Genomic DNA, 26618 nt, shown 5'->3' with positions numbered 1-26618 from the left:
ACATCATACCTTAAGGACTGTTTCGTCAAGTCAAATCAAAATTAGGCATACTACATGCCTAATTTGGAGTCAAAGACACCAAACTAGAAAACAAGTTTTTATCATTACTGTAATGACAATTCCCGTGACAATTGTGGATTTTCCTATATTCATTTAGGTTCAGCTCAATTCAATTTATATAACGCCAAATCTCAACAACAGTTGCCTCAAGTCACTTTCTGAAGTAAGGCTAAAAACCCTAAAATAATATAAAAATATTTCAAGATATTAATTTAATTTTCAGACAAAAAGTCTCAAAGATCAGACAGAAACTGGGTAAACTCCGGGTCTAAACGATAATAAACTACAAAACTTGTGTGTGTACCTGTTAGGGCGCTGAAGGATAAAGGAAGATATTCAAGAAAATTATAGCAAAGTCTTGATTAGCTACCATGAAAGATTGTTGCTACTCTAGCAAACTCATGTTTTCAGGATTCTGACAGTTATGAATGAGGGATGTTGATGAATTTAAACCAACATATTTTTAAAAAAAATTTAATTCACCTACAGCAAACATATTCATCCTCACATTGAAATCTGCTGCAGGTTTCAGTGTGATTAAGTTAAAAGCAAAGCTTTACATCAAAAGAAATATGACTGAACTGAATTTAATATCACTTTGCACAGAAAAGCACAGTCAACATAAACATAATGGCACAATGCTTTGGAGACGATTGATAAGCATGGTAGATGGAAGATGAAGATACAAGTTATTTAAACAAGATGAAAACGGTAAGCTCTCACTCTGTGCATCTAATACATGTATTTCAAAAACATCGCGCAATTCATTCATTCATTCATTTTCACAGCATCTAATGTTTATGGTGTTTACAGTTTCACAGCAAGATTGGTCCAAATTTATAAATTAGAAGCAGACCATGACTGCATTCTCATACAATCAACACAAAACTACAACGCCACTGGAGCAACACTCACCACGACAGTATCAATTCCAGATTAATTTCTGTGTGTGTTTGATTTGTTCTCCTTTACTCAAACTGTGGCATGAAGCACTTTTTCTTTCCCAAAACTGCAGATATGCAAAATGTAAACATTTAATAATAATAATAATAAAAACACAAACAAACTCCAGATCTCTAAATATAATTATCTATGGAGCTGATTGGGGCTGGTAAGGTTTTTGAGTTTATGTGGTGGAGCACATATGGCTATTCAGTTCACAGTGACCGAGCAACAACACAAAGAAACATTTAGGCAATTAATGGCATTAGAGCCAATTTCTTTTACTGCTCACTCACAATTATCATGTGGCTCAACTGGAATTCAGCAGAGAATATCAGAACTGACAGGTCTGCCACCATCTAGACCTATTCATGCCTGTCACATTGTTCACTGTGAACCTGTTTCATTTGTGAACTAAATGGGTGCCCTATGTGGTGCTCTGTGGTGAATGCCAATTGGGCACATGATGATGTATTTGTTTTGTTTTTTTGTAAATTCTGAGATTTCAGAGGTTCAGCCAGAGCCGATTTTATACTTTCAGCCAATTATCAGTGCAGTTTGGTAGTCATTTATAACTTGTATTTTTCATTTAGTCACCTTTGTTCTATGTCTTTGGTTTGCAGGGCTGACAGAATGTGATATAAACAAAATTTAACAGGATGGAGTTAAATAAGTTCTCACAGTTCCATGACTGCTCCTCCCAGCAACACAACATTTGTCTTTCACCATCATCTGATTCTTGATTCTATTGTTCCATCAGTTTTAATGTGACAACGCAAATTAAACCAACTAAATCAAATGTAGTCTTAACAGGAACTTGGGTATTGACTGACAGAACTTAACTACTTGTAAAGTAGTAAAGCTTTAAGACGCTGAGGATAACAGACCAGCATGTGAACACAGTGGGGAACTGAAACAGCTTCAAATGTTTCTTTTTGAAACCTGTGGAAACCAAAGCACAGATAAAAGGAGAGTAAAGTGAGATTTATAAGGTGGACACAACATGATTTCCCAACTCATAAAATTAAAATACGGCCACATTTGACTTCACAAGGCTTGATCCAAGAAATTCAGTGGTAACTCAGTCTTTAAAGCTCAACATATGATTGGAAAGTTCTATGAATATGTAAGTTCACTTTCAGATTTGAGCCACTGGTGGCAACCTTTAGATACATACATGACAAACTGTCCTCAGTCAGAAGCAACATCTTCTTTTGACTGCTTCTTCATTCATAGGGGGTTTGCACAACAGACAGCTCCACATATTTGATTTCACAAATTTATACACTGGATGCAACCCTAACAAGATTTGATCCTTCACCAGGTCTTTAAGCAGGGAAAATGTATAAATCACTACATGATGGAGAACTGCCCTTAAGAAAACTTCCCAAATTGTTCTTAGGGCTTTCATAGACTTAGAGAATATACTGAATCAGAAAAGGCAGAAACACTGTGGGTGCTCAGCTGCTTGTCCACAGGTGAATGAATGTGACATCCATGAGAAAGCATTATTATAAGTGATTATTGAATAATCCCATAAACCTGGCTACTTCTTTAAGCTTTCAGCCACAGTTCTGTCAGGAACTTCTCAGTTAAAATAGGATTGTTATTCCATTTGGAGTCATTTTCAATTTCTGGCCTTATTCGTGGATGACCTCCTGCCTTTCCCACAACAAAAACCTTAAAAGGTTTTCAGCACAAACAGATCAGGCATCAGTGCCAACACGCAAGCACTGATTATTTCACATAAGAATAAGATGAAAAAAAGGAGTTGGAGATGGGTTGCAACGAGCAGCAAGGCCCAAGCAGCTTAAATAGAATAACCTGTGTGAGATTTATCTATATTTATATTCCAGAAGTGCTAACTGAGCTCTCCACTGTTTGTAAAAGGCAATATTAACTAGCTACGCTTCATCTGATCATAAAACTATTTTTATTTTATGATTTCACTTCAATTTCAGTTTCCCCTGCATTCTTTCGTTGTTGTTTTTTTCTGAGAATAGGCATTTATTAGCTGTCCATTTTGAACACTAAATGAGGTACTTTACAATGTATAAAAACATGTATGATATGATTATAGTAGACGACATGACAAATATTCAAACTGCCCAGCCCTACTACACAGGAAGACACGGTTGAACTGGGAATGCAACTCTTATTTGAGGAATCTGTCATCAGAGGGAGACACAGCTCTTTTGGCTATGTTCTCAGCTAAAGAAACAGGCAGACATACGGTTACCTCTCACTTTTGTTTTCCGTGAGTATACCCATGTACCTCTTCACATCTTCCATGACTGAAAAGATACATCACAGTATTTCCAAGGTTACAGTCTGCTAAGATGAGGTAAGGGCAAACTTGCTTCTGCAAGGACAGGCACATAGTAAGTGGAAAGCCTCAAATTGAGCAGAGAAGAGGGCTTGAAAGTGTCACTCAGGTGCTGGAAGTCCACATGTGCATCTGTTTTGCAAACTGCAGCACAAAGACAATGTCAGGCCTCTGGTCCGGGTCTGGGTTGATGCACATGCTGACCAGGTCACGCAGCTGCAAAAAGCATGAGGCTGTTATTTCAGCTTTTAAAAAACAAAAAAACAAAACAAACTACGCTGTGCATAAATTGGTGTAAGCAAAAGGACACATGCTTCAGGGCTATTTTACAGAACAAAAATCACCACATTCAGAGAAGGAGCTAAAGTAAGTAGTAGTAAAGTAGGACTTGAGAGTTCACTTTACCCACAGGCCATGTTCTCAGAATTGTTCAGTCATGCTAAACATAATTTTATAGGCACAGTCGAGATGCAGCAGCGCACGCTATTCTCCACGCTCATCATCTTGTGACGCCCTAGACTGCTTTCAGTGTCGATTATACATACTCTCCCTGTGCCTGCCTCTCACAGTCCAAAGTTATGCACCTTAGGTTAACTGGTATACTAAATTAACCAAAGTTATGAGGTTGTGTTTAAAGTTTAAAAAATATTACACTGTATGAATGTATTAAATGTGGCTTGTAGCTAAAGCACTTTCTGTGGTCAGTAAGACCACAGACACAGAAAGAAATGCAAGGGCAAATATAGTACTTTCTTTATATTGCAAAATACCACACATTATGCTGTCTAAACCTTTTAACTTACAATGACTGGAATGAGCCACTGTTTCAACAGCATTGCGCTTGTGTGTTATCAGGGAAGGTCAAATCTATGATTATCTGTCCAAGTTTACCAATATCAGTGCGAGTGGAGAAGGTAGGCTCCCTCTCCATATATTCACTTATCTTGTGTGAACAACTAACATGTTGAAACAAACTGTATTAGCTTTCATGGAATAGCTTTTCAAGCGCTCAATATAAGGACCTATGTATTCTTCATATGGCCCCTGCGAGGCTCTGTACACCTTTTTTGCCAAACAGAAAAATAAAACTAGCAACATAATAAACCAAAAAGTTAATGAAACTCAAATTCAAATCAAAACCAAACGTGGCTTTGTATTACTTTACCTTATCAGAGTAATGGTCCGTGGGGAGAGGGGGGTAATCACACTGCTCTATCTTCTGACAGAGGGACAGAAGGTTCATCTTGTCCCCATAAAATGGACTCTGCAGTGCAGCCATCTGGAGCAAAGAGGGATAAGGGATAAGGAAAGAAGAAAAATGAATTAGCTTGGTTGGCACTACCTACAAGTGAAATATTATTCCTGACCAGAGTTCAAGTAACATTGTGGTGTTCAGAGAGGTCTCTATTCTCGTGCCAGGGTGCTCGGCGGAAGTGTAAATAAAAGAAAACGTTTAAGCTTATTTATAAGATCCCACCTCTGGGTTTAAAGTTGAAACGTTTTTTTTTTTTTATTTACATTTCCGCCGAGCACCCTGGGACTAATCAGCCAACAGGCACCACAAGCTTGGTTTTCTTTTTTCCAGGGTAAGAAAGTCATTTTCTGTTGAATCATTCACTATAAACACAATGAAAAAGTCAAAGTGTCTTTGGACCTACCTCATACAGAAGACAGCCCAGGGACCAGATATCTGACTTAAAATTGTAGCCATTCTCATGGATTCTCTCGGGTGACATGTAGTAAGGTGTTCCCACTGACACACAGAAAACAACAGACTTGTCATTTTGTGCATAAATGAAAAAGATGAAAACACTATTTATGCAGTAGTTTAAGTGTTAAACCTTATAGTAGGAAAACACATACGACAGTGAATTGTTTATTTTTTTATTTTTTTATTACCACACCCCCAAGATATCTTTGTTTAGATTTTTGTTTTACACAGTTTCCATTTTCGTCACTAAAATATTTAATTCTGTGTTCTATATGATCTGCATGCCTGAATCAAGAGCTGATCTGACAGAAAATTATCCACAACATAGAAATTGTGCATAAACGTGTGTTGTGTGTGTGCGTCACCTAAAGAATGTGCTACAGTGGTCTTGGAACTGAAGAAGCGTCCTAGTCCAAGGTCTCCCAGTTTTACCTCCCCGGTGGCTGTTATAAACACGTTGGCTGGCTTGATATCTGGTTTAAACACATGCACACATTGACATTCATTGCAAATACACTGCAATTCTGTTCTAAACCCAAGAATATAGTGACATTATATACACTCTACACACAGTAGTTGATTTCCTGCAACTATGAGAGGTGTGCTTACGGCTAATTCAATTTTGAGAAAGAACCATGCCGTTTCCTGTTTACAGACAAGTTACAGCTCCAACATTTACCGCGTCCAGTGAAAACTGCTGTAATTACGTCACAAACCAATTCAACTTTGCTTGGTTTTGGGGGGATATTAGAAATGTTTGGTCTGTGCTGTTATTTTTCTATTTAACAATACTTTCCATTAAAATAGAAAAACAAAATCACAATTTCTTTGAAAATCAGATTTAAAAAGATTTAGGTAGGCCAAAAAGCATAATCTGATTTTCAGTGAAACTGACACCTTACTGTGATTTTCTTTTTTAATTTTAATGGAAAGCATCATTATCAATATAAAAATCACAACTTCTCTGACAATCAGATTCTGCTTTTTGGCCTAAATCTTTTCCAACCTGGCAAGTACCACAGTATTAAAATACAAACTCCATACCAAAATAGTTTTGGGCGTGCAAATAACAACAGGATCCAACATTTTGCAAATTGTTTTTTCCTTTGGAAAGAGATTCTTTTTATTTTAACACCATGTAACATGTTATTATTCCCAATTGCTGGATACACCTGTACATATCAGTTCCTTGTATTTTAATTTTGACTGACAAAAGAAAGAAGGTTAGGAAGATATGAATGCACAACAACTGAGGTGTTTGAGCAGATTAACTACATCAGCATAATGATGGCAATGGAGATGAGGTGTGCATGGTAAAAATGCAAAGTGGAGTTGTTTACCACGGTGCATTACTCTGCGTGAATGCATGTGCTCCAGAGCGCTGCAGAGTTGCACAAAATATTTCCAAATTGTTCTCTCTGGGATAAGTCGTCTCTTCTTCTTGAAGTACTGAACAGAAAGAAGGAAGAAGTGTAACTAATCTAATTCTACATGTTAGAACAATGACACAATATTATTGCTCTAACTATCCCTCAATCATATAAACACACTTTCAGCTCTTTATTCCTAGCACTTTAAGTGTTTTGTCTAGCTTTTACACACACACAAACATAGGTGAAGCGGCCTCCTTTTCCTTGGATTGGTCTGTCTGATTAATAAACACTGCTTTGACAATAGTCAAAGCAGTGTTGCTGCCTCTTTCTGTTGATACTGTTTATATGGTTATTGGTTTATTGGTTATAATAAAGCCTTATTTTGTGTTAAACACCTCTGCCTGGTGTCCTTTTCATTCCAATCCGGATCAAATTGTTACTGTCCTCCACCCTGTTTGCCTAGCTTTCATGTGGGGACGTAAAATGAAGATAGCTGAGACTTTATTTATAAATACTTTACAAGGCAAAAATAGTCCTCACTTTAAATGAGGCCACACAAATATTCATTAAATCTTTATTAACACCTTCACAAACAATGAGCTCATGTCTTTACCATTATATATTTGAAATTAATGTGCACTTAAATATTTAAATCACTTCTTTAGACTTTTATTATATATGAGCTTATTAATTAACAATCGATTTTTATATGTGATTTGATAAATTACATACTAAGTAATAACTGTATCCAAAATGCAAGCATAAATTCAAATGATCACAGGAATACTCAGGGCCATTTATATACAAAAAGTTAATCAAGGAAGTGGAAAAATATTGGCAACTCCTAGTACTATCCCTCAGCCTATTAGTAAACACACCTATGACATCAATTTCAAAATCCTATGTTGCATCGTTCTCGAGTTGTTGAATTCACAATAAAACATTTCCTCTGATCTTTGACTGAGATTTGAACGAGTCACAGGGTTTTCTGACCTTTATCATCTGGGACAGATCTCCAGCATCCGCAAGCTCCAGAACAATGTTGAGCTCATTTTCTTCAATAAAAGAATCAAGGTACTTGATTACATTGGGGTGATTCAGCTGCTGCAGTGGACAAACAAAAGAAAAATGGTAGCGTCAACGGAGCTGTCACAAGCAAGGTGTATAGCAGAGCCGTCCATGCAAATGTTTCAAACAAATAAAATACTGGCGGCATCAAATGCCATTAATTTCAAAATCCTGTGCTGCCTCACACGATTTCCTGAAAACTCAGTGACCTTCGCCAAGGTCATTGTCACTGAGTTTTAAACACATCTGAGATTTTTAGTAGATACACCTATGGTGAACTTGAAACTCTTACATTGCCTCACTCTCAAGTTATAGCATTCACAAACTTGGGTCCATGCCATCTACCTGTCTGGCAGGGTGACCACCAGTGTTGGTCAAGTTACTTGAAAAAAGTAATTAGTCGCTATTTACTGATTACTTATTTTCAAAAGTAATTAGTTACTTTACTACTTGGTTACTTTTTAAAAACATGATACATAACATGAATATATAATAAAGCAATAGACCTTTCAGCCCAATTGTATTTTTTCTGCATAATCATTCATATAAAATTGAATCAAATGAAAAAGTCTCTTTTTAAAACTTGTTAATCCTTTAACTCTATGCACATTGCATCAAGCAAAAATTTAATTATATGCAACATTCTCTGACTGGAAGAAATTTGTTTAACATTTAAACCTATTTTCCGCTTATTCCAGCATATAAAATTAAATCTTTTTTTTATGTTTACACTCACTCTTTCAAATAGATGCAAGTAAAACACAGCAAAAAATAAATTAAATCAAAGATTCAGCGACACTGAGTCCTGTCGCTCTTAAATCTATTTTCACCTGTTTAGCAGGAGTGGGGCCGGTGGAGGTTTGCGGTCATGTCAGTGGGGGGGATCAGGGGGTTTCTCTGAATTTCACATTCCCGTGGCAGCATGCTAGGTGCTTGTTCAGATTTGAAATTTAATTTTTTTCGCTGTAGAAAGAAGTTTTCTTCCTACGCAGAGTGTACAGTGGACGCTAATGTTTTTGTCACTTTTTATGGAATCAAACTCAAAGTAATGTCAGTACTTCCAAGCTTTAAACGCTGCATGGTCGTACTCTCTCCCACACTCCATATTATCCATTGTTGATCTAAACGTGTGTTGCTACCATGGACGTCGCACGTTCGTACGTCATTGTCATTAGACACTCTCACAAACAAAATCACGGTTTAGTAACACAGTATCCTTAAGTACTTTCTAACACAGCGGTCCCCAACCTTTTTTGTGCCATGGACCGGTTTATGCCCGACAATATTTTCATGGACCGGCCTTTAAGGTGTCGCGGATAAATACAACAAAATAAAACTAGTGCCGGTACCGAAAAAAAGAAAATCATAACACACGTGAAAAGACCCAGGAAAACAGAGTAAACGATAAAAACGATAACAAAATAACGCTGAAAACCGATGAAAACCCTGAAAACTATACATTTCACACCTGAGCCTCAAAACGGTACCAAACAACTCACGGACCGGTACCGGTCCGAGGCCCGAGGTCTTTCTCCTGAGTAACCGCCACCCAATTTCGCACTCATTCACTTATTATCAACCAGAGTATAATTTGCTTTGACAGACTTTACCTTCAGTAAATCAATCTCTTTGATGCAGTCCTGACGAGCCTTAGCATCCATCATCTCGAAGATCTGCAAAGATATATTGTGAGCAAATGTGGAAAGAAAGAACTTCATTTTAACTGAAAGAGACCTCCTGCAAATCTTCAACAAGCAGTTTAGTGGTGAGGGAAGAAAAGACGATTTGGAAAAATTAATTACTCAAGTCCGCTAAAAGCAGTCAATAGAAGAGAAACAATCTAAATAAACCATCAGTAATTATTAAGGCTGTATTATATTGAGACTGTGACACTATTGACACGATAATCAGCTTCTGTTTGAGTAAAGTTCTGATAGCTCTTCCACATTGTGTTGGCTCATGACGCTTAAGAAAACAACAATGGAGGAATCACTGTCTTACATTTAGTTATAGTTCTTTCAGATAGATATCTAGTGTACTGAAACTCACCCCTAGTGCTGTGTAGTCCATTATTGTAAAATTAAATGTTTTAAGAAATAACCACGTCAGGAAATACAGTCCCAATTCCCCAAAGTTTGGAAAAGATATGTAAATGTAAATAAAACATAATGAAATGATTCGTGTTACGTTCCCCCCGAAGGGGTCTAGGCATGTGAGTGAGGGGACCAGTAACAAATGAGTCCGGAATCAGAATGAAAAGGAAAACAGACAGAGTTGTTCTGTATTAATAGAACTTTATTACGAAATGGTACAGGTGGATTACAAACGACATTAACATTAACTTAAAGGGCCGGCAACGCCGTCTTACCAACAACGCCAAAGAAACAAAGAAAACGCTCGCAGCCACGAAAGGCAGGAAGACTACCAAACAAACACAATAAAAAAGGAGGCACTTCCCACACTTCCTACCCTACTCCCCACCACGGGGAGACACTCTCAGGGCCCACAAGCCCGTCTGCTCACTGGTCAGAAAGAGGCTGTCTGTCCAAAATCTAGCACAGAACCGCGTAGAGCCACCGAGGAAAAAGCCACCCTGCTCACAGCTCATCCCCAGTTTAAATAGCCTCAGAGGATGATTGCTGACTGGAGTCAGGTGGCAAACGAGGCTAATCAGCAGCAGCTGTGTCCTGGGGAGAGAGGAGAGTGAGAGAGACAGAGAGGGGTAGGAGCGGCAAGAGGGGTGGAGGCGGGGAGAGTGGGCAAACACCCCACCCACACACTCCCACAGCCTCACAGAACGTAACATCCCCCCCCCCCCCTTACATTGAAGCCCTACCAAAACAACAACAACAGCAACAACAACAACAACAACAACACCCTATTGCGAGCTGCGTGAGAGTGCATCAGCCACTATATTGTCAGTACCTTTCTTGTGTATGATCATCAGATTGTAATCCTGGGCCAGGAGTGCCCAGCGCATCAGTCGCTGGTTGTGATTGTACATCCGGTTCAGAAAAACGAGGGGGTTGTGGTCTGTGTACACGGTCACCGGGGAAGCGCTGGAGCCCACATACACTTCAAAGTGCTGCAGAGCTAGAAGCAGAGCTAAGGCTTCCTTCTCTATGGTAGAGTAGTTCAGTTGATGGGGTTTGAACTTTGCAGAGAAATAACAGACCGGATGGCACACACCTTCCTCATCATCCTGCAGCAGGACTGCCCCGGCTCCGGTGGCACTGGCATCGACCTCTAGCTTAAAGGGGCGAGAGAAGTTTGGAGCTGCCAATACAGGGGTGCTGCACAGAAGAGATTTTGCCGACTCAAAGGCATGCTGGCATTCAACTGACCATTCAAAAGGCACCTTTGGGCTACACAGTTTGGTTAGCGGGGTCACGACCACAGAAAAGTTCTTACAGAAACACCGGTAATATCCGGTCATCCCTAGGAACCGCCTTAGTTCCCGTCTGGTGGCTGGACTTGGGTAGTCCAGGATTGCAGCAACCTTCGCCTCCACTGGGCGGACCTGCCCAAACCCCACCTGCTTACCTAGGTAAGTGACGGTTGCCTTACCAAACTCACACTTAGCGAGATTGAGGGTCAACGAGGCCTCGGCTAGCCGCTGAAACACTGTCCTCAGAAGGGACATATGATCTGCCCATGTGTCTGTGTATAGCACCACGTCATCTAGATACACATTGCACTGGGGCACATCTCCCAACACCAACTGCATCAGTCGTTGAAAAGTAGCTGGGGCATTTTTCATGCCAAAGGCCATTACTGTGTATTGCATGAAGTGGTCAGGGGTGACAAATGCAGAAATCTCTGAAGCTCTGGGAGTGAGAGGCACCTGCCAGTAGCCTTTAAGGAGATCGAGTTTGGTGATGAATTTGGCAGGGCCGATGCTGTCAATGCAGTCTTCCATACGAGGAAACGGAAAAGAGTCAGAGACCGTTACAGCGTTTATCTTCCGATAATCTGTGCAGAAACGGGGTGTGCCATCAGACTTAGGTGTTAGTAGACATGGGGAGCTCCAGGGGCTACAACTAGGTTGTGCCAAGCCGTTTTCTACTAAGTACTCAACTTCTTCTTTCATGACCTCACGTTTGGCGAAGGGGCAACGATATGCATGCTGCTTGATTGGGACTGCGTCTCCAACATCAATGTCATGCTCACAAACGTGGGTACGCGAGGGTACGTCACTAAAAAGAGACAGGTAGGAGTGCAGCAAGTCAAGTACCTCTTTACACTGGGACGGAGGAAGGTGAGATAGGTTGGCCTCGGCCTTAGCTAAAAAAACAGAATTTGACAACCGCCCACATTGCTGTCCCTCAGAAAGGGTACCCAGATCATCATCACCCTTAACTTCAACACTTAGCAGGGCAACAGGGACTGAACCGGGGACAGCCGTCCCAGCAGTGTCTGATGATTCTGTCATGCTGGTGTCTCTGGTATGGTATGGTTTCAACATGTTGACATGGCATAGGCGAGTCTTCCTTCTGCGTTCTGGGGTGTTGAGAATATAGTTGGTGTCAGACACTTTTTTCACTATCACATAGGGGCCTGAGAAACGAGCCATGAGGGCAGAACTGGGCACGGGCAACAACACAAGAACTTTGTCCCCAGGCTGGAACTGTCTTTCCACTGCTTTTTGATCACATCGTTTTTTCATGTTTGCCTGGGATACACAGAGAGCCTCTTTTGCTAACAAAGTAGCCCGTTGCCACCTGTCCTTGCATGTTTTTACAAACTCCACCACAGTAGTTTTAGGCACACAACCACTGAGAAAACTCTCCTTCAGCAACTTTAGCGGACCCCGCATGTCATGTCCAAACACCAGGGTAGCTGGGCTGAACCCCAAAGACTCCTGCTTCGCATCACGTATAGCGAACAATACAAAAGGGACCCCTTCATCCCAGCTTTTTCCGGTGTCGTGGCAATACTTACTCAACATCGCCTTGAGAGTTTGATGCCACCGCTCCAGTGCACCTTGTGACTCTGGGTGATAAGCACTAGACACAGAATGAGAAACTCCAAAGGACCGTAGAGTCAGATTAAAATCCCTGGACATGAAATTGGTACCCTGATCTGTCTGCACGGTTTTCGGGAGGCCAAAGGTGGTAAAGAATTTGACTAGTGCTTTGGTAATGCTTGCTGTCGTGATTTTCCGCAGAGGAATCGCCTCTGGGTATCGAGTGGACACACACATTATGGTTAACAAGAACTGATTCCCTGCCCGCGTCTTTGGTAAGGGGCCAACACAGTCTACCAGGATATGCTCAAAAGGTTCACCGACAGCAGGGATAGGACGTAGGGGGGCGGGGGGCACCGCCTGGTTCGGTTTACCCACAAGCTGGCAAGTGTGACAGGTGTTACAAAACTGCACTACATCTGCTTTCATTGCCGGCCAAAAGAAATGCTGCAGTATACGGTCATATGTTTTAGTGACACCCAAATGACCTGACCATGCGTGATCATGTGCTAACTGCAGCACATGCCACCGCAGACTGGTCGGAACCACCAACTGCCGCACTACGCTCCAGTCTTCTCCAGGCCTTGGGGTCCACTTGCGCATCAATAAACCTTCCCAAACGAAAAATGTCTGCCTCTTGCTCCCCTCACCTCCCTTATCCTGAGCTGCTGCGGTAAAACACTGAACTAATGAAGGGTCTTCTGTCTGAGCCTTCACAAGTGCTTCCCGGGTGAGCAGAAAAGGAGCTCCAGACACAGGAGCTGGCTCAACCACACTGTGAGCTAACTCTAAGGCTCCATTATCTCCCTCATCGGTGCAGGGCATCACATCCTTCTCTAGAATAGAGCCGATCACTGATTCTGACAAATCAACCCCCCCACCTTGTTGCTGGGCACGTGAACGAGTCAGAACGCTCACCGGGAACACATCCGGGTGCTGCAGGCTGAGGGCATCTAACACAGGCTCTATAACAGGATTGTTGGTCACCTCAGGGGTAGGGTAAACTTTCCCACCCGTGATATCATTTCCCATTATAAAATCCACCCCATTAATCGGGAGAGAAGGCCGCACACCCACTGAGAAGAAACCACTCACCAGCTCACTCTGTACCCAGATACGATGGAGGGGAGCAGGCACAAAACTCATCCCAACACCTCTTACAATGATGCTAGAGTCACAGTCAGACTTCTCATTAAATTCAAGCACACTAGCTAGTATGAGGGACTGTGAGCCACCAGTATCACGCAGAATGGTCACTTCACGCTTATCCTCGGTCTTACCAGAAAGCGAAACTATCCCCTTAAAAATGAAGGGCTTAAAACACTCATCCGGGGTCTCAGGGGAAGGGGGCCTACTGACAGGAGGCATGGTTTTAATCAGCCCAACCCCTTTTGGTTTACGTGAAGACGAGACTGATTGTTTCCGTCTGTAAGCTTCACAATCTGCGATCAGGTGGCCAGACTTAAAACAGAAAAAACACTTTCGGTCTGCCTTGGGACGAAACACAAGTACCTCACTCTTTGGGTGCTGTGCAACTGGCACCTCGCTAGCCTTCACTGGGGCATCGCGCCGGTCATACCTACTGACACTGGTTTTATGGACGAGCGCGAACTCATCAGCCAGCGTCGCAGCCTGCTGTAGCGAGGAAACCTTCTGTTCATTAATATATACCGCGATGCGCTCAGCAATGCAGTTCTTAAATTCCTCTATGAGCATTAGTTCCCGGATCGAAGCCAGGTCAGTGGCTTTGCAGGCCGCACACCACCGATCGAAAAGAACACCTTTTTCCCTGGCGAAACCAAGATAGGACTGACCCTGACCTCTTCTCAACCCCCGGAAACGCTGCCTATAGGCTTCTGGGACCAGCTCATAGGCCAGCAGGATAGCCCTTTTCAGCTTGTCATAGTCCAAGCTGTCCTCAGCTGACAACGAGGAACAAACTTCTTGAGCCTTACCCGCCAGCTTACATTGGAGCAAAATGGCCCATGAATCCCGTGGCCAGTGCAAGGCCGTGGCTATTCGTTCAAACGACTCGAAGTAGCTGTCGACCTCAGTGTCACGGAACATCGGAACCAGACGACTGTTTTTCCCTACGTCAAACGGGGTGTCTGCCTGACGAATGGAGGCAGTCGGAGGAAGGGAAACCTGCCGGAGTTCCAGCTGTCGCAACCTCACAGCTGTCTCTGCCTCCACCTCCACCTTCCTCAATTCGACCTCTCTGGCTCTAGCAAGCTCTGCGTCTAAATGCCTAAGCTCCAGCTCTTTCTTTAGCTGGAACTCCCTCTCACGGTCCTCCTTTTCTAACTGGAGACGAGCCAGGCGTACACGGAGCTTAGCATCCTGCTTCGAGCCTTCACTTGATTCAATGGAGAGGGGTTCGAAGCGAGGCAATGTCATGGGTTTGTCCTCAGGCAGCCCCTGATCAACAGGTGTCGACACCAATGGACCTACAGCTTGAGCTGACGCCTGCGGAACAGGCTGAGATGCTGCCCCATGCTCAAGTGGACTGGCAGATACTGGCAAGGCCACTATCCCTTTCTCCACCAAGCCAGACACAAGAGCAGCTTTCAGCTCAGCCTTACGCAGAGCTGTGGAAACAGAAATGCTATAACCTGATGCCACCTCATGCAAATCCCTCTTCCTACAGGCGTCCAGTTGGACAAGCGAGGGGTTTTTCTTAAACACGGCAATATCAAAGGTAGCCATCAACTCTAAAAACAAAAAACTACCTGAGGCTAACAATAACAACAAAGAAGCACCACCTCCAATACACAAATGAGAAAACAGGCGGGAAAAGTGTGGCCAGAGGTTAACCAATAAATAAAAGTACCGCCGCCCCTCTCCCCAGACCTGCCTACTAAAATCTTAGCCTAGTTAGCTTCTGGAGTGTACCAGGCTCGAGGCAACTTTAAAGGCTAAGCATCAAGTGCACAAAGCACCGACAAGCCTACCCCCGACAGGGAACTAATCCCCACCCGGGATTACTCCGAAAATAATAAAGGAAAAATAAAAAATGAGTGCCTGAAGGAGGAGCTTACGCTCAGCTAGACACTCCCCTTTTGCTAACTGGAGAGGGAGCGCAGCCGATACAATACAACTAACCAGGCCACCGGCAAACAACTCACAAAAACTCAATTTTCCTTCCATTCATATCCTGGACGAGCCCCCACATTGTTACGTTCCCCCCGAAGGGGTCTAGGCATGTGAGTGAGGGGACCAGTAACAAATGAGTCCGGAATCAGAATGAAAAGGAAAACAGACAGAGTTGTTCTGTATTAATAGAACTTTATTACGAAATGGTACAGGTGGATTACAAACGACATTAACATTAACTTAAAGGGCCGGCAACGCCGTCTTACCAACAACGCCAAAGAAACAAAGAAAACGCTCGCAGCCACGAAAGGCAGGAAGACTACCAAACAAACACAATAAAAAAGGAGGCACTTCCCACACTTCCTACCCTACTCCCCACCACGGGGAGACACTCTCAGGGCCCACAAGCCCGTCTGCTCACTGGTCAGAAAGAGGCTGTCTGTCCAAAATCTAGCACAGAACCGCGTAGAGCCACCGAGGAAAAAGCCACCCTGCTCACAGCTCATCCCCAGTTTAAATAGCCTCAGAGGATGATTGCTGACTGGAGTCAGGTGGCAAACGAGGCTAATCAGCAGCAGCTGTGTCCTGGGGAGAGAGGAGAGTGAGAGAGACAGAGAGGGGTAGGAGCGGCAAGAGGGGTGGAGGCGGGGAGAGTGGGCAAACACCCCACCCACACACTCCCACAGCCTCACAGAACGTAACAATTCGTAAATGTCATAAACCCACGTTTTATTCACAACAGAACACATAAAACAATACCAAATGTTTAAAGTGATAAAATGAACAATTTTACAAAAAAGATTGTCTAATTTTTTAATTTGATGGCAGCAACAGGTCTAAAAAAAAAAGTTGGGGCAAGGTCATGTTTACCACTGTGTACCATCCCGCATTTTTTAACAACAGTGAATAAAAATGTAGGAACTGAAGAGACCAGTTGATGGAGAGGAATGTTGTGCCATTCTTGTCTAGTACGGGATTCTAGCTGCTTAAAGGTCCCAAGTATTCTTTGTCACATTTGTTTTGTTTCCTAATAAGTCAAATGCTTTCAACTGGTAAAAGGTCTGGACTGCAGGCACATCAGTTCAGCACTTAACTCATTCACTGCCATTGACGTCTATAGACGTCAATTACGTTTTTCAATGGGAGGGGCTAGAATACAACCTCGGGCAGCTTGTCAGTGAAGTTTATTTTTTCATATATTTGTAAATAAATTGTTTTGATAAAACATAACCTTTCTCAGTGTTATTTCTGTTTTATAGAAGTGAAAAACTATTTTACCGGTATATGTTAGAGGTGTCACAAAGCAAGAAATATTAGTGTCAAAGGCACTTTTCTGCTTGAAATGTATTTTTCACAAAAAGCTCGTTTTCTCCCTTTTTTTGGTCAAAACAGGCATTTTTGGTGGAACCCACCTCTCTTCTACAGCTGATTACTAAAGAATGGAAAATGGTAGAAACAAGCTTTTTTTTTTTGGATGAAAGAAGAGAGTCTGTTCTTCATTTTGGTAGGTTCAGCATTTATATGATCATAACACACAGTTTTCTGTGGCTCTTCAAAAATGAGTAAAAATGCTCAAAAACCCTGGCAGTGGGGAGTTACCTGATTTGGAAATGGCTGGCAGTGAATGAGTTAACATCTTCTCTACAAAGTCATGCTGTTTAAATAGATGTAGTATGCGGTTTAGCATTATCTTGCTGAAATATGCAAGACCTTCCCTTAAGATGATGTCTGGATGGGAGCGCATGTCAGTATAAGACCTGTATATACCTTTCAGCACCACTGAGTTGCTGCTGTTTCAATTAGCATATATCCACAGTAACAAGATTACATGCATTAGTCATTATAACTGATTACATGATCAAATCTTAGTTTGACTTTATTAATAGATCATAAAACCATCTCCATCTTCTTTGTCAGACTATCTTTATTAAATTATAATTATTTCTGAGATCTTCCGTAGATGTGCATGTCTACCTCTTTCTCACGGTAGAATAATGTGTCAATTAATAAACAGTTATGAGTGGGTGAATGCCAAAGGCACAGCTTTCCTCATTTACCATTGTTATTAACAAGTAAAGATGGTTTGTTTTCCACAAAACTCATGTTTCAGAATGAGAACACAGAAGATGAAGTCTTTCTGTGCAGTGAAATATTAAAATACTTAACTCTATACAGGTCTAGGGAGTTTTGAGTTTGAATAAACACTATAATGGAGAACATTTGGGTAGCGTGGGAGCAGACAGAAAGATCTCATGAAAGATCTCATATGGATTACTATAACTATACTCTAATTGGTTTATTAAACAGAAGGAAGATCAAGAGCTCAGGTATCTTAGGCTCCTGAGGGAAATAAACATCAGTCAGTGGAAGATGAAATACAGTGTTAATGTAATTCAAGCAATGTGTTCCTTGTTTTGTCTGAATTTTACTTTTTTTAGTTTGTGTTCGGTGCAAATGTGATAGCTGCCACTAGTCGCCTCACTCAATCCTCACCCTGCAGGTTTAAAGCTAAGCCCAACATACTTCTACTCCTGAGGAATACTGGTATTATACTGGTAACACAGCAGAACTGAATTCAGCTTCATGCATCTTGGTTTTACTAGTATTATTAGCACTAAAGGAGGCTGAAATTCACTTAATATTTGACACATTCATGTAAACAACTATGCTACCAGTGTTTAAACAGTGGTTAAAGCTAAGCTAGCAAAGACTAAAATAAATTAACATTATGCCTACAAGTTGCAGATGATTAAGCAGAAGAATGTATTTGATAAGGCGTGTACAGTTTACTTTGTAAAATAAAATACTTTAAGTAATCAAGTTAAACACATTAACTTGCAAAACACCAATTTCCACTATAATAAACATAAACAGGAAATGACATTGCACTGCAGTGAGATCTAACACCACATGTATTGCGACTAAGTACAAAGAGCTGTACCTGGACCTTCTTGAGTGCCACCAGCTGTCCATCAAGCAGATATGTTGCTTTATAGACCTCACTGAACTGACCCTGACCGATCTTCTTCTCAATGTGGAAGTTTGCCATTGTGCAGCAGTAATTATAGCTTGGAACATTTTTCTGAACAAGAAAACACCATCAGCAGTAAAACAAAGCAGTATATTATAACTCAATAGATGTCTTTTTTTTTTTTCAGCTTAGTGATTTTAACATATCTCTCAATACTATGTGTTGTTTCAAAGTCTAAGGCTAATACAGACAGAACATTTTGAATATGTTGATGGTAGTTATCATCAACTACCACATGCTAATAGAAGAAGAACATTACACTCTGTTAGTCACAATGTCTAAAATTATCTTGTACAGTGCTTTAACTTACAATGTCATATAGACACTATACATTTTGGAACATGTAATGCTCTTCTTTTGGCAAAAAAAAAAAAAGAAAAAGAAAAAAGGCCAATACTATTTTTTGGGTCAATACTACTACTACTACCTACCTGATTTTCCTGGCTTGGTATCTTGTAGAGATTATTGTGTTTGTCTAAGGTGGGCTGGTTGTTGTTCTGCACCTCCATGTTTGCATCACACCTACCCACCTCTGCAACAAAGAATAGTTGAAATGACTTATTTAAAATCATGGTACATCTGCTTAAAACATTAAAAAAAACCCAAAAAACTCCAGTCATAATACGCAGAAACTGGGATAAAGTGTAAGCATGAAAAACTAGTTAATGCATTTATTACTTCTAGGTTGAACTACCTCCTTCAGTTAATTCAAAATGCTGCAGCAAGAGTTATGACGGGGACTAGAAAGAGAGAGCATTTTTCTCCTATATCTGCTTCTGGCTTAGCTTCCTGTTAAATCCAGAATTTAAATCCAAATTTAAAATACTCCCACCACAAGGTCTTGAATAATCAGGCCATGTTATCTTAATGACCTCATAGTAGCATATCACCCCATTAGAGCACTTCGCTGTCAGACTGCTGACTTACTTGTGGTATTTAAAAGTAGAACGGAGGCAGAGCCTTTAGCTCCCAGGCCCTGTGGAACCAGATTCTACTTGGATTTAAGACACAGACACCCTTGCTACTTTTAAGATTAGGTTTAAAATTTTGCTTTTTAATAAAGCATATAGTTATGGCTGGATCAGGAGAGCCTGAATCCTCCCTTAGTTACACTGCAATAGGTCTAGGCTATTCCCATGATGCACTGAGTGTTTCTTCTTCACTCAATATGTGTTTATACCCCTCCCTGCATTTAACCATTAATCTTTGTTATTAATCTTAATCACTATTAATCTCTGACTCTTTTCCACAGTGTTTGTTTTTTTTCTTCTCCCCTCACTCTGAACCGGTCACGGCAGATGGCTGCACCTCCTTGAGGCCGGTTCTGCCACAGGTTTCTACCAGCTACAAGATTTTTCTTTCTCCATTTCACCAAAGTGCTTCTTCATAGGGGATCATCTGGTTGTTGGGTTTTCTCTGTATTATTGTAGGGTCTTTATCTTAATATAAAGTGTCAGGCAACTGTTGTTGTGATTTGGTTGTATGAAACTGAATTGAATGTACATACATATGAAATAAGATGTCTGTTTATGCAGCTAAAATGTACATGCATTTCTTGGTCTTTACTTATATGAATTATTGTATTACTACATGGTCACAGGATGGTCTTTATTAGGGGTGGGTTTTGATTATCGACTTAGGGATTAAAATCGATTCTAGCTTGGATAACGTGATATTAGAGCTGGGCGATAGAACGATAACGATATGTATCGCGATATAACTTTTACTCGATAGAGAAATTAAGCTATCGCGATAGACCTCGCCGCTCTTGTCCTCTTAAAAAAAAAAAAAAAAAAAAAAGGTCAGCCAATCCAAATCAAGTAGCGCAGAGCCGAACCAATCACAGCCGCAGCGTCACGTCGCGTGACTTGTTACATACAGCACAAGTGCCAAGCCGCACGTGTGTTTGTTTGGGAAGCAGCCAGCCACTTTGTTTCTAAGTGGAATTGACAATTTAGTCTGTTTCGTTTGTTCTATTTTGAAACTTAAACGCTTTAGCGGCTGCCTTTTGTGTAGTTTGCAATATTTGCCTTTATTTATCTGAAAAAGTCTCATGTTCCTTAAGTACATCTACCCTGTTGAACTTATTATGGGAAATAAATATTTAAATAAAAACAAGCTGCTGATTATTTCACATTTTACTTGTGAGCAACGGCACATTTAAATCTTACAAATATAGTTATTTGGCTCATATCGTGATAGATATCGTTATCGCCTGAAATGAAAAAAAACATATCGTGATATGAAAAAATCTCATATCGCCCAGCTCTACGTGATATCGATTCATTAAAATCCTGAACCGATTTTTAAATATAAATTTATTTTGCCCGAAACACCAAAATCTCAGGTTAAACCTCACAAAATTTCAACAACCACCAAACAGCTAAAACAGTAAATGAGAGCAGGTACACAGATTCTGCACAAAGATGTAAACACAAAGCACGGACCCGCCGACAGATCGGAATCAGTGAGATGGCGCCTTTCTCACCCGATGGCACGGGCATGGACATGGTCGGGGCTGAAAGCCAACAGCTCGCTGATTCTAATGTTTCGGCGGGTTCACGCTTTGTGTTTACGTCCTTTTTGCGCTAGATTCTGAAGCTGCAGGTTTTATCTCTCTCCAAACAATATTGATTGAACCAGCAGCAAAAGAAGATCCAAACTACGCTTCACATAAACATCGTCATGAATTCCTTACTTTTGCTGTTTCGCTTCCAACACGATAAAAATCACACTTCATGCACAGCTCTCACTCTCTCTCTGTGTACTTCAAGAACAGCTTCCAATCTAAAAATCTCTGTTTTCTGCATTATTCGCTTGTTTATTACGCACAAGTCTACCGTTCTTTATAGCGCTGTCGGCCGCTGTTTTTTTTTCCTTTTCCTTTCTTCCGAAAAGAAAGCCTCATTTCTGCTGTTCAATACTGAACAAATTTAAACTTTTTAAAATTATGCAAAATGCTTAGCTGTGTCCCTAATACAACCTCTGTAACTTTGCTCTGCTTCACTTCAGTAGCATCAGGTAATGTTCATATGTTGATTAATGGTTTTCTTTTGTTTTTGATCTACCGCAGAATATTTTTAAGGTCAAATTCTGCAATAGAATCCCAGACCAGGAAAGTCGCCTTCATGTTTTTCTGTGTTTTATCCTCAGTTACTCTGACACAAAGGCATCTGCTGTGATGTTTACACCTTTGATAAAGTCTGGCAAGTCTCAGCTTTCTTTTTATAAAAGATATGGATATGTACTGATACGTGATCAGAATTATAATATTTCTGACTGTCTGAGGCAAAATTTCCCGATTCAAATTGAATCGAATAAAATCGTGGATCAAATCGATTCGGGAGATCAGTAACGATACCCAGCCCTAGTCTTTATGCTTTATAACCATTACAGTTTGTATATAACTGTGATTTGGCACATATAGATAAAAATAAAATTAGTTAAAATCAAGATGACCTGTTAGTTTAAGACATGTAGCTCTTGAACTTCCTTCTCTAGGTGTTCTTTCATATACAGTGGTATGCAAAAGTCTGGGCACCCTTGATAATTTTCCTTCATAAATCATTGGTTGTTTGGATCAGCAATTTCATTTAAATATATCATATAGTAGATGAACACAATGATACTTGAGAAGTGAAATGAAGCTTCTAGGATTTACAGAAAGTGTGCAATAGTTACTTAAACTAAATTAGGTAGGTGCATACATTTGGGCACCCCAACAGAAAAATTATATCAATATTTAGTAGATCCTCCTTTTGCAGAAATAATGCCTCCAAACACTTCCTATAGCTTCCAATGAGAGTCTGGATTCTGGTTGAAGGTATTTTGGACCTTTCGTCTTTACAAAACATTAGTTCAGTCAGGTTTGATGATTTCACAGCATGGACAGCCCGCTTTAAGTCACACCATAGCTTTTCAATAATATTCAGGTCTGGGAACTGAGATGGCCATTCCAGAACATTGTACTTGATCCTCTGCCTGATTTTGAACAGTGTTAAGGGTCGTTGTCTTGTTGAAATATCCAGCCCTGGTGCAACTTCAACTTTGTCACTGATTCTTGAACATTGTTCTCTCTTTATGCACTGAAGCTGGCACGTTCCCTGAGTTTTTCCAGCAAGATGGTGCACCACCACATTACGGGTGCCAGGTCCGAGCATTCCTAGATGAACAGTTTCCTGGAAAGTGGATTGGTCATCGTGGGCCAGTTGAATGGCCCCCAAGGTCTCCCAATCTGACCCCCTTAGACTTTTATCTTTGGGGTCATCTGAAGGCAATTGTCTATGGTGTGAAGATACGAGATGTGCAGCACCTGAAACTACGGATACTGGATGCCTGTTCTGGCATTTCTCCTGCGGTGTTGCTATCAGTGTGTGAAGCGTGGGAGAAGAGGGCTGCATTGACAATCCAACACAATGGGCAGCACATTGAACACATTTTATATGTGGTCAGAAACTTATAAATAACTCATGAAAGAATAATGTTACGTTGAAACCGAGCACACCATTGTTTTTCTTGTGACATTACCAATAAGTTTGATGTGTCACATGGCCCTCTTCCTATTGAAAAAACAAAAGTTGTATCCAAGATGGCCGACTTCTAAATGGCCACCATGGTCACCACCCATCTTGAGGAGTTTGCCCCCTCACATATACTAATGTGCCACAAACAGGACTTTAATATCACCAACCATTCCCATGTTATTACGGTGTATCCATATAAATGGCCCACCCTGTACTTGTCACGTGCAGACTCCTACATCATTATGATGAAAGCATTGGGGTTCAATTTGCCCAAAGACACTTCAACATGCTGAATGGAGGAGTGAGGGATTGATTGATTGGTGGATGACCCGACTCAACCCCTGAGTCACAGCTGTAACGTTCAACTTAGCAGTGTACAGGTCACATCCATAGGGCAAGACTGCACAGTTGGGTATGTTTAACTACCCAACTGAACATCATATAAGAGCATTTTTATAGTTTATTACAAGAATCATATTTACTTTCTATGGATAGTTATCCAAATCATAACAACTCTTGAATAGGGTAATTTTTTAATGACTCGTTCACCTGGATACTGTACTTAATTGCAATGTGGAGTCATTAACTCTTCATTAACCTTTCTCCAGTTACAAAAGGACTCTGTTGCCAGGTTTCGGCAACAGGTTTGGGTCCTGTGGTGACTACAATAATTCAAGCCAAAGCTATTTTCAGACCACCAGATCACTAAAAGTAACTCAAAATAGCTGGTACTGCATCTCTGTGTGTGCTAAGTTATTATGACTAGATGAGTTATTTTAACAATTTTGTACCTTCTCTCGCAACTTAAGAGTCCAATAAAAACAAACCAAAAGCAAACGTTTTGGATCAATTGAAGTTTTTTTAAGGAATTTTCAAAACAATCTGATAATAATTAATTATAATAGTCCAGCCTAGAAAGTAATAAATGCATTGCCAAATGCAAATATGACATGCTTAGAGCAGATACCAACTGATCGCTGTAACAAGGTCCATGCTAATCATGCACTAATCAGGACATCTGATTACCAGAAGTTAAGAAAAAGAGTGAATAGCAGAATAAGCTGTTTGGCATTGGTAGAGTTTGGCATTTTCATGGGCACAACTATGCTACTCAACCCACAAATGCATTTTTGCTAAGTTGTATGCACATATGTTTTTGACTTTTTGCAAAAGTGTCAAGGAATACCCGCACCTGTGAAATTAAAATGCATTGTTTCTGATTATCTTTTTTCTCACATGCAGCTTTTGACATAAACATAACTCTTCATGTAGTGAAGAAGAGCATGCAGAGGGTTGATGAGACATGCTAAGGTAAGATGGTGGCGTCTGCTCTGGGGACCCCTAACGGGAGCAGCCAAAAGAACAACAATCTGACATAGCTCCCACGCCCTCATATGCCAGCAGAAAATCGTTGTTGATTGAAGTTGCTCAATGTCATTGGCAATCTCTGGATGCCACATGACTATTAGTCGCTTCCTGTGTAGACAGTCTTACTACTCAACCTTTCCTTTCATATTCAAAGATGTCGAGTGCTCTATGAAACTATTGCCCAATGGCTTTTGGCTACTGTTGGTAAAAGAACAAAAACTTAATTGGGTAATTTCAACAGGTCACATGATAGAGTGAGGCAACATCTCACAGTGGTTTCACCTAAAACTTCTAGTTGTAATGACCCATACCTTTTTTTCACACCTTGGCTCATGTGATGAGCATATGATAAGGAGTGGGTCAACAAACATCTTAAAGGACAAACCCCAATACCTGGTACTCTCCAACATTTGGTTTTAGAACTGCAAAAGCTCTTGGATGAGAGTTGAAACCTCTTCAAGAAATTTAAACAAGTACAATGGTTTTCTTATACTGTTTCTACATATAATGTTCACTTCTACACAGAAACCACACACCCAGACAGGAGGGGTGGGGGTACAGCTTGTTACTCATGTTTGATACACAAATATTGTCATTGTTATATGGATGTGTTTTGTTTGGGGGTTTTTTGTGTGTATTTTTAAACTAATGCCAGAGATGCTATCACATAATACACCCAATGCCGCATCTCTGTTCTACCCAATTACCTCACGTTGTAATCGACTAACTTAATGTATAATCCAAATTGGTCTAAGTCAAAAGTACAAAAATTATATTCACAGGAAGATAAACCAGGAGCTGCAGAAGTTACGAGTTTTGCAGTGGTTTCCTGTTGTGAAAGAAGAGCCTGCAGAGACGAGAATTACCCCAATAACACTCACCATTACTTCATTTAGCTTGAGTGACAGGTCGCCGATAATTACTTTAAAGTGGCAATGGAAACATGGAAATTAAATGGATGTGAATTTCAGTCCAAGTGTTCTGCTGCGTGCTCTTTTCCGGGCCTGGTGCAGCACGATTGTTTAAAATAGAAAAAAATATATAATATTATGTTTAAACTATAGACCAGGAATCTATAAGGTCTCGTTTCTGTCCGGGTAAGCAGCACGCTAACGTTGCTGCTAACTAGTTAACTGCTACGAAGGTTGTGCAGCTCTCCAAAATGAGGCTGTATCCTGTTCCATGACGCGTGTTATGATTCAGCCACACACGAACTTACTGAAGCGAGCTGCTGCACAATTCTGCGAGCTGCCACCGTCTCCTTACTACTGACTGTGTCTTACCTGGAGAGGAGTCAGTAATGTCCTGCGGCGTGAAGGCCTTCCACATTTTACAACTTCTGTTAGTTCGTGTTGTTGTGCAACTCCTCACACCAACAATGTGAGTCAGACCCCCGCCCCCGAGTCTCTCTCTCCCGCCCCCGAGTCTCTCTCAATCGCCCCCCGCTCGCTGTCCAGCAGCTTGTTCAATAGAGCTCGCTGATAACTGAATAACAGAAAGATACGACAAAGTTTTCAGTCTCTGGTTGCTAAAGTGGACGCGAAATTGTGAGAAGTGTTTGAGCAAAGTGGGTCAGTAGTCTCCGCGCCCTGCTTCTAAGTCTCCTGCATACGGGATGGGGCTTTTTTTAAGAGTCTGGTCTGAAAATAGATTTGTATAAATTAACATGTTGAAACGAAAGAAAAAAACGTGGTGACAGATGAGGTTGAAACGGAGATGAAATTTCTATTAAACGTTAATCATTCGGGGAGGGGGGGAAACAACTACAAAACAACAAAGCAAGGAAGAACATAATTTAATCTGTTCGGATCTGTAATACAAAATTACTAAAGCAAACTTTTGTATCAAAATGTAAAAAAAAAAAGAACAAAGAACAATGAGAGACCTGAACACACACAGGTGCATACATTTTACAATTGTTTATTTATCAAGCATATTTAATTAAACTGAATTAATATACATTTATCCTTGTGCTGTTTTAAGCTATGTTGTGTTAATTATTTGTATATGTATTTTTTGATGCTTTGGCAATAGTATTTTGCCATGGTTATTTGGGTCAGTGTTGTTTTTTGTTTGTTTGTTGGGATTTTATATATTTTTTGCCTCTGTACACCATCACAGTGGATTCAGCATCAATCAAACGTCAATATGCGATTG

At 40.8% G+C, this 26618-nt stretch overlaps 1 protein-coding gene across 2 annotated transcripts; it reads right to left on the bottom strand.

Moving 5' to 3' along the window:
- On the bottom strand, positions 1 to 25857 carry nek6 (NIMA-related kinase 6). 2 transcript variants are annotated; one of them, XM_080871825.1, is made up of 10 exons: positions 25745 to 25857; positions 19002 to 19102; positions 18481 to 18621; positions 9091 to 9153; positions 7406 to 7516; positions 6380 to 6488; positions 5405 to 5512; positions 4987 to 5081; positions 4494 to 4607; positions 1 to 3544 (listed from the first exon to the last, which is right to left on the bottom strand). In XM_080871825.1, the coding sequence occupies exons 1-10, from the start codon at positions 25788 to 25790 to the stop codon at positions 3434 to 3436; spliced, it is 999 nt and encodes a 332-aa protein (XP_080727951.1). In that variant the 5' UTR covers positions 25791 to 25857; the 3' UTR covers positions 1 to 3433. The 2 variants fall into 2 exon arrangements, with proteins under 2 accessions (XP_080727951.1, XP_080727952.1); XM_080871826.1 differs by lacking the exon at positions 18481 to 18621 and having other exon boundaries at positions 2 to 3544.
- Positions 25858 to 26618: the final 761 nt, after the last annotated feature.

Source organism: Rhamphochromis sp. 'chilingali', assembly GCF_963969265.1.
Source record: "Rhamphochromis sp. 'chilingali' genome assembly, chromosome: 2".
Lineage (NCBI taxonomy): Eukaryota > Metazoa > Chordata > Actinopteri > Cichliformes > Cichlidae > Rhamphochromis > Rhamphochromis sp. 'chilingali'.
This window is presented reverse-complemented; position numbering and strand designations above follow the sequence as displayed.

Coding starts and splice junctions, on each gene's coding strand:
- nek6 (XM_080871825.1), bottom strand. CDS start 25,790: ATGTGGAAGGCCTTCACGCCGCAGGACATTACTGACTCCTCTCCAG. Junction 19,103..25,744: donor CATTACTGACTCCTCTCCAG/GTAAGACACAGT, acceptor TCTTTGTTGCAG/AGGTGGGTAGGTGTGATGCA. Junction 3,545..4,493: donor CGGACCATTACTCTGATAAG/GTAAAGTAATAC, acceptor TGCTTTTTGCAG/CTGCGTGACCTGGTCAGCAT.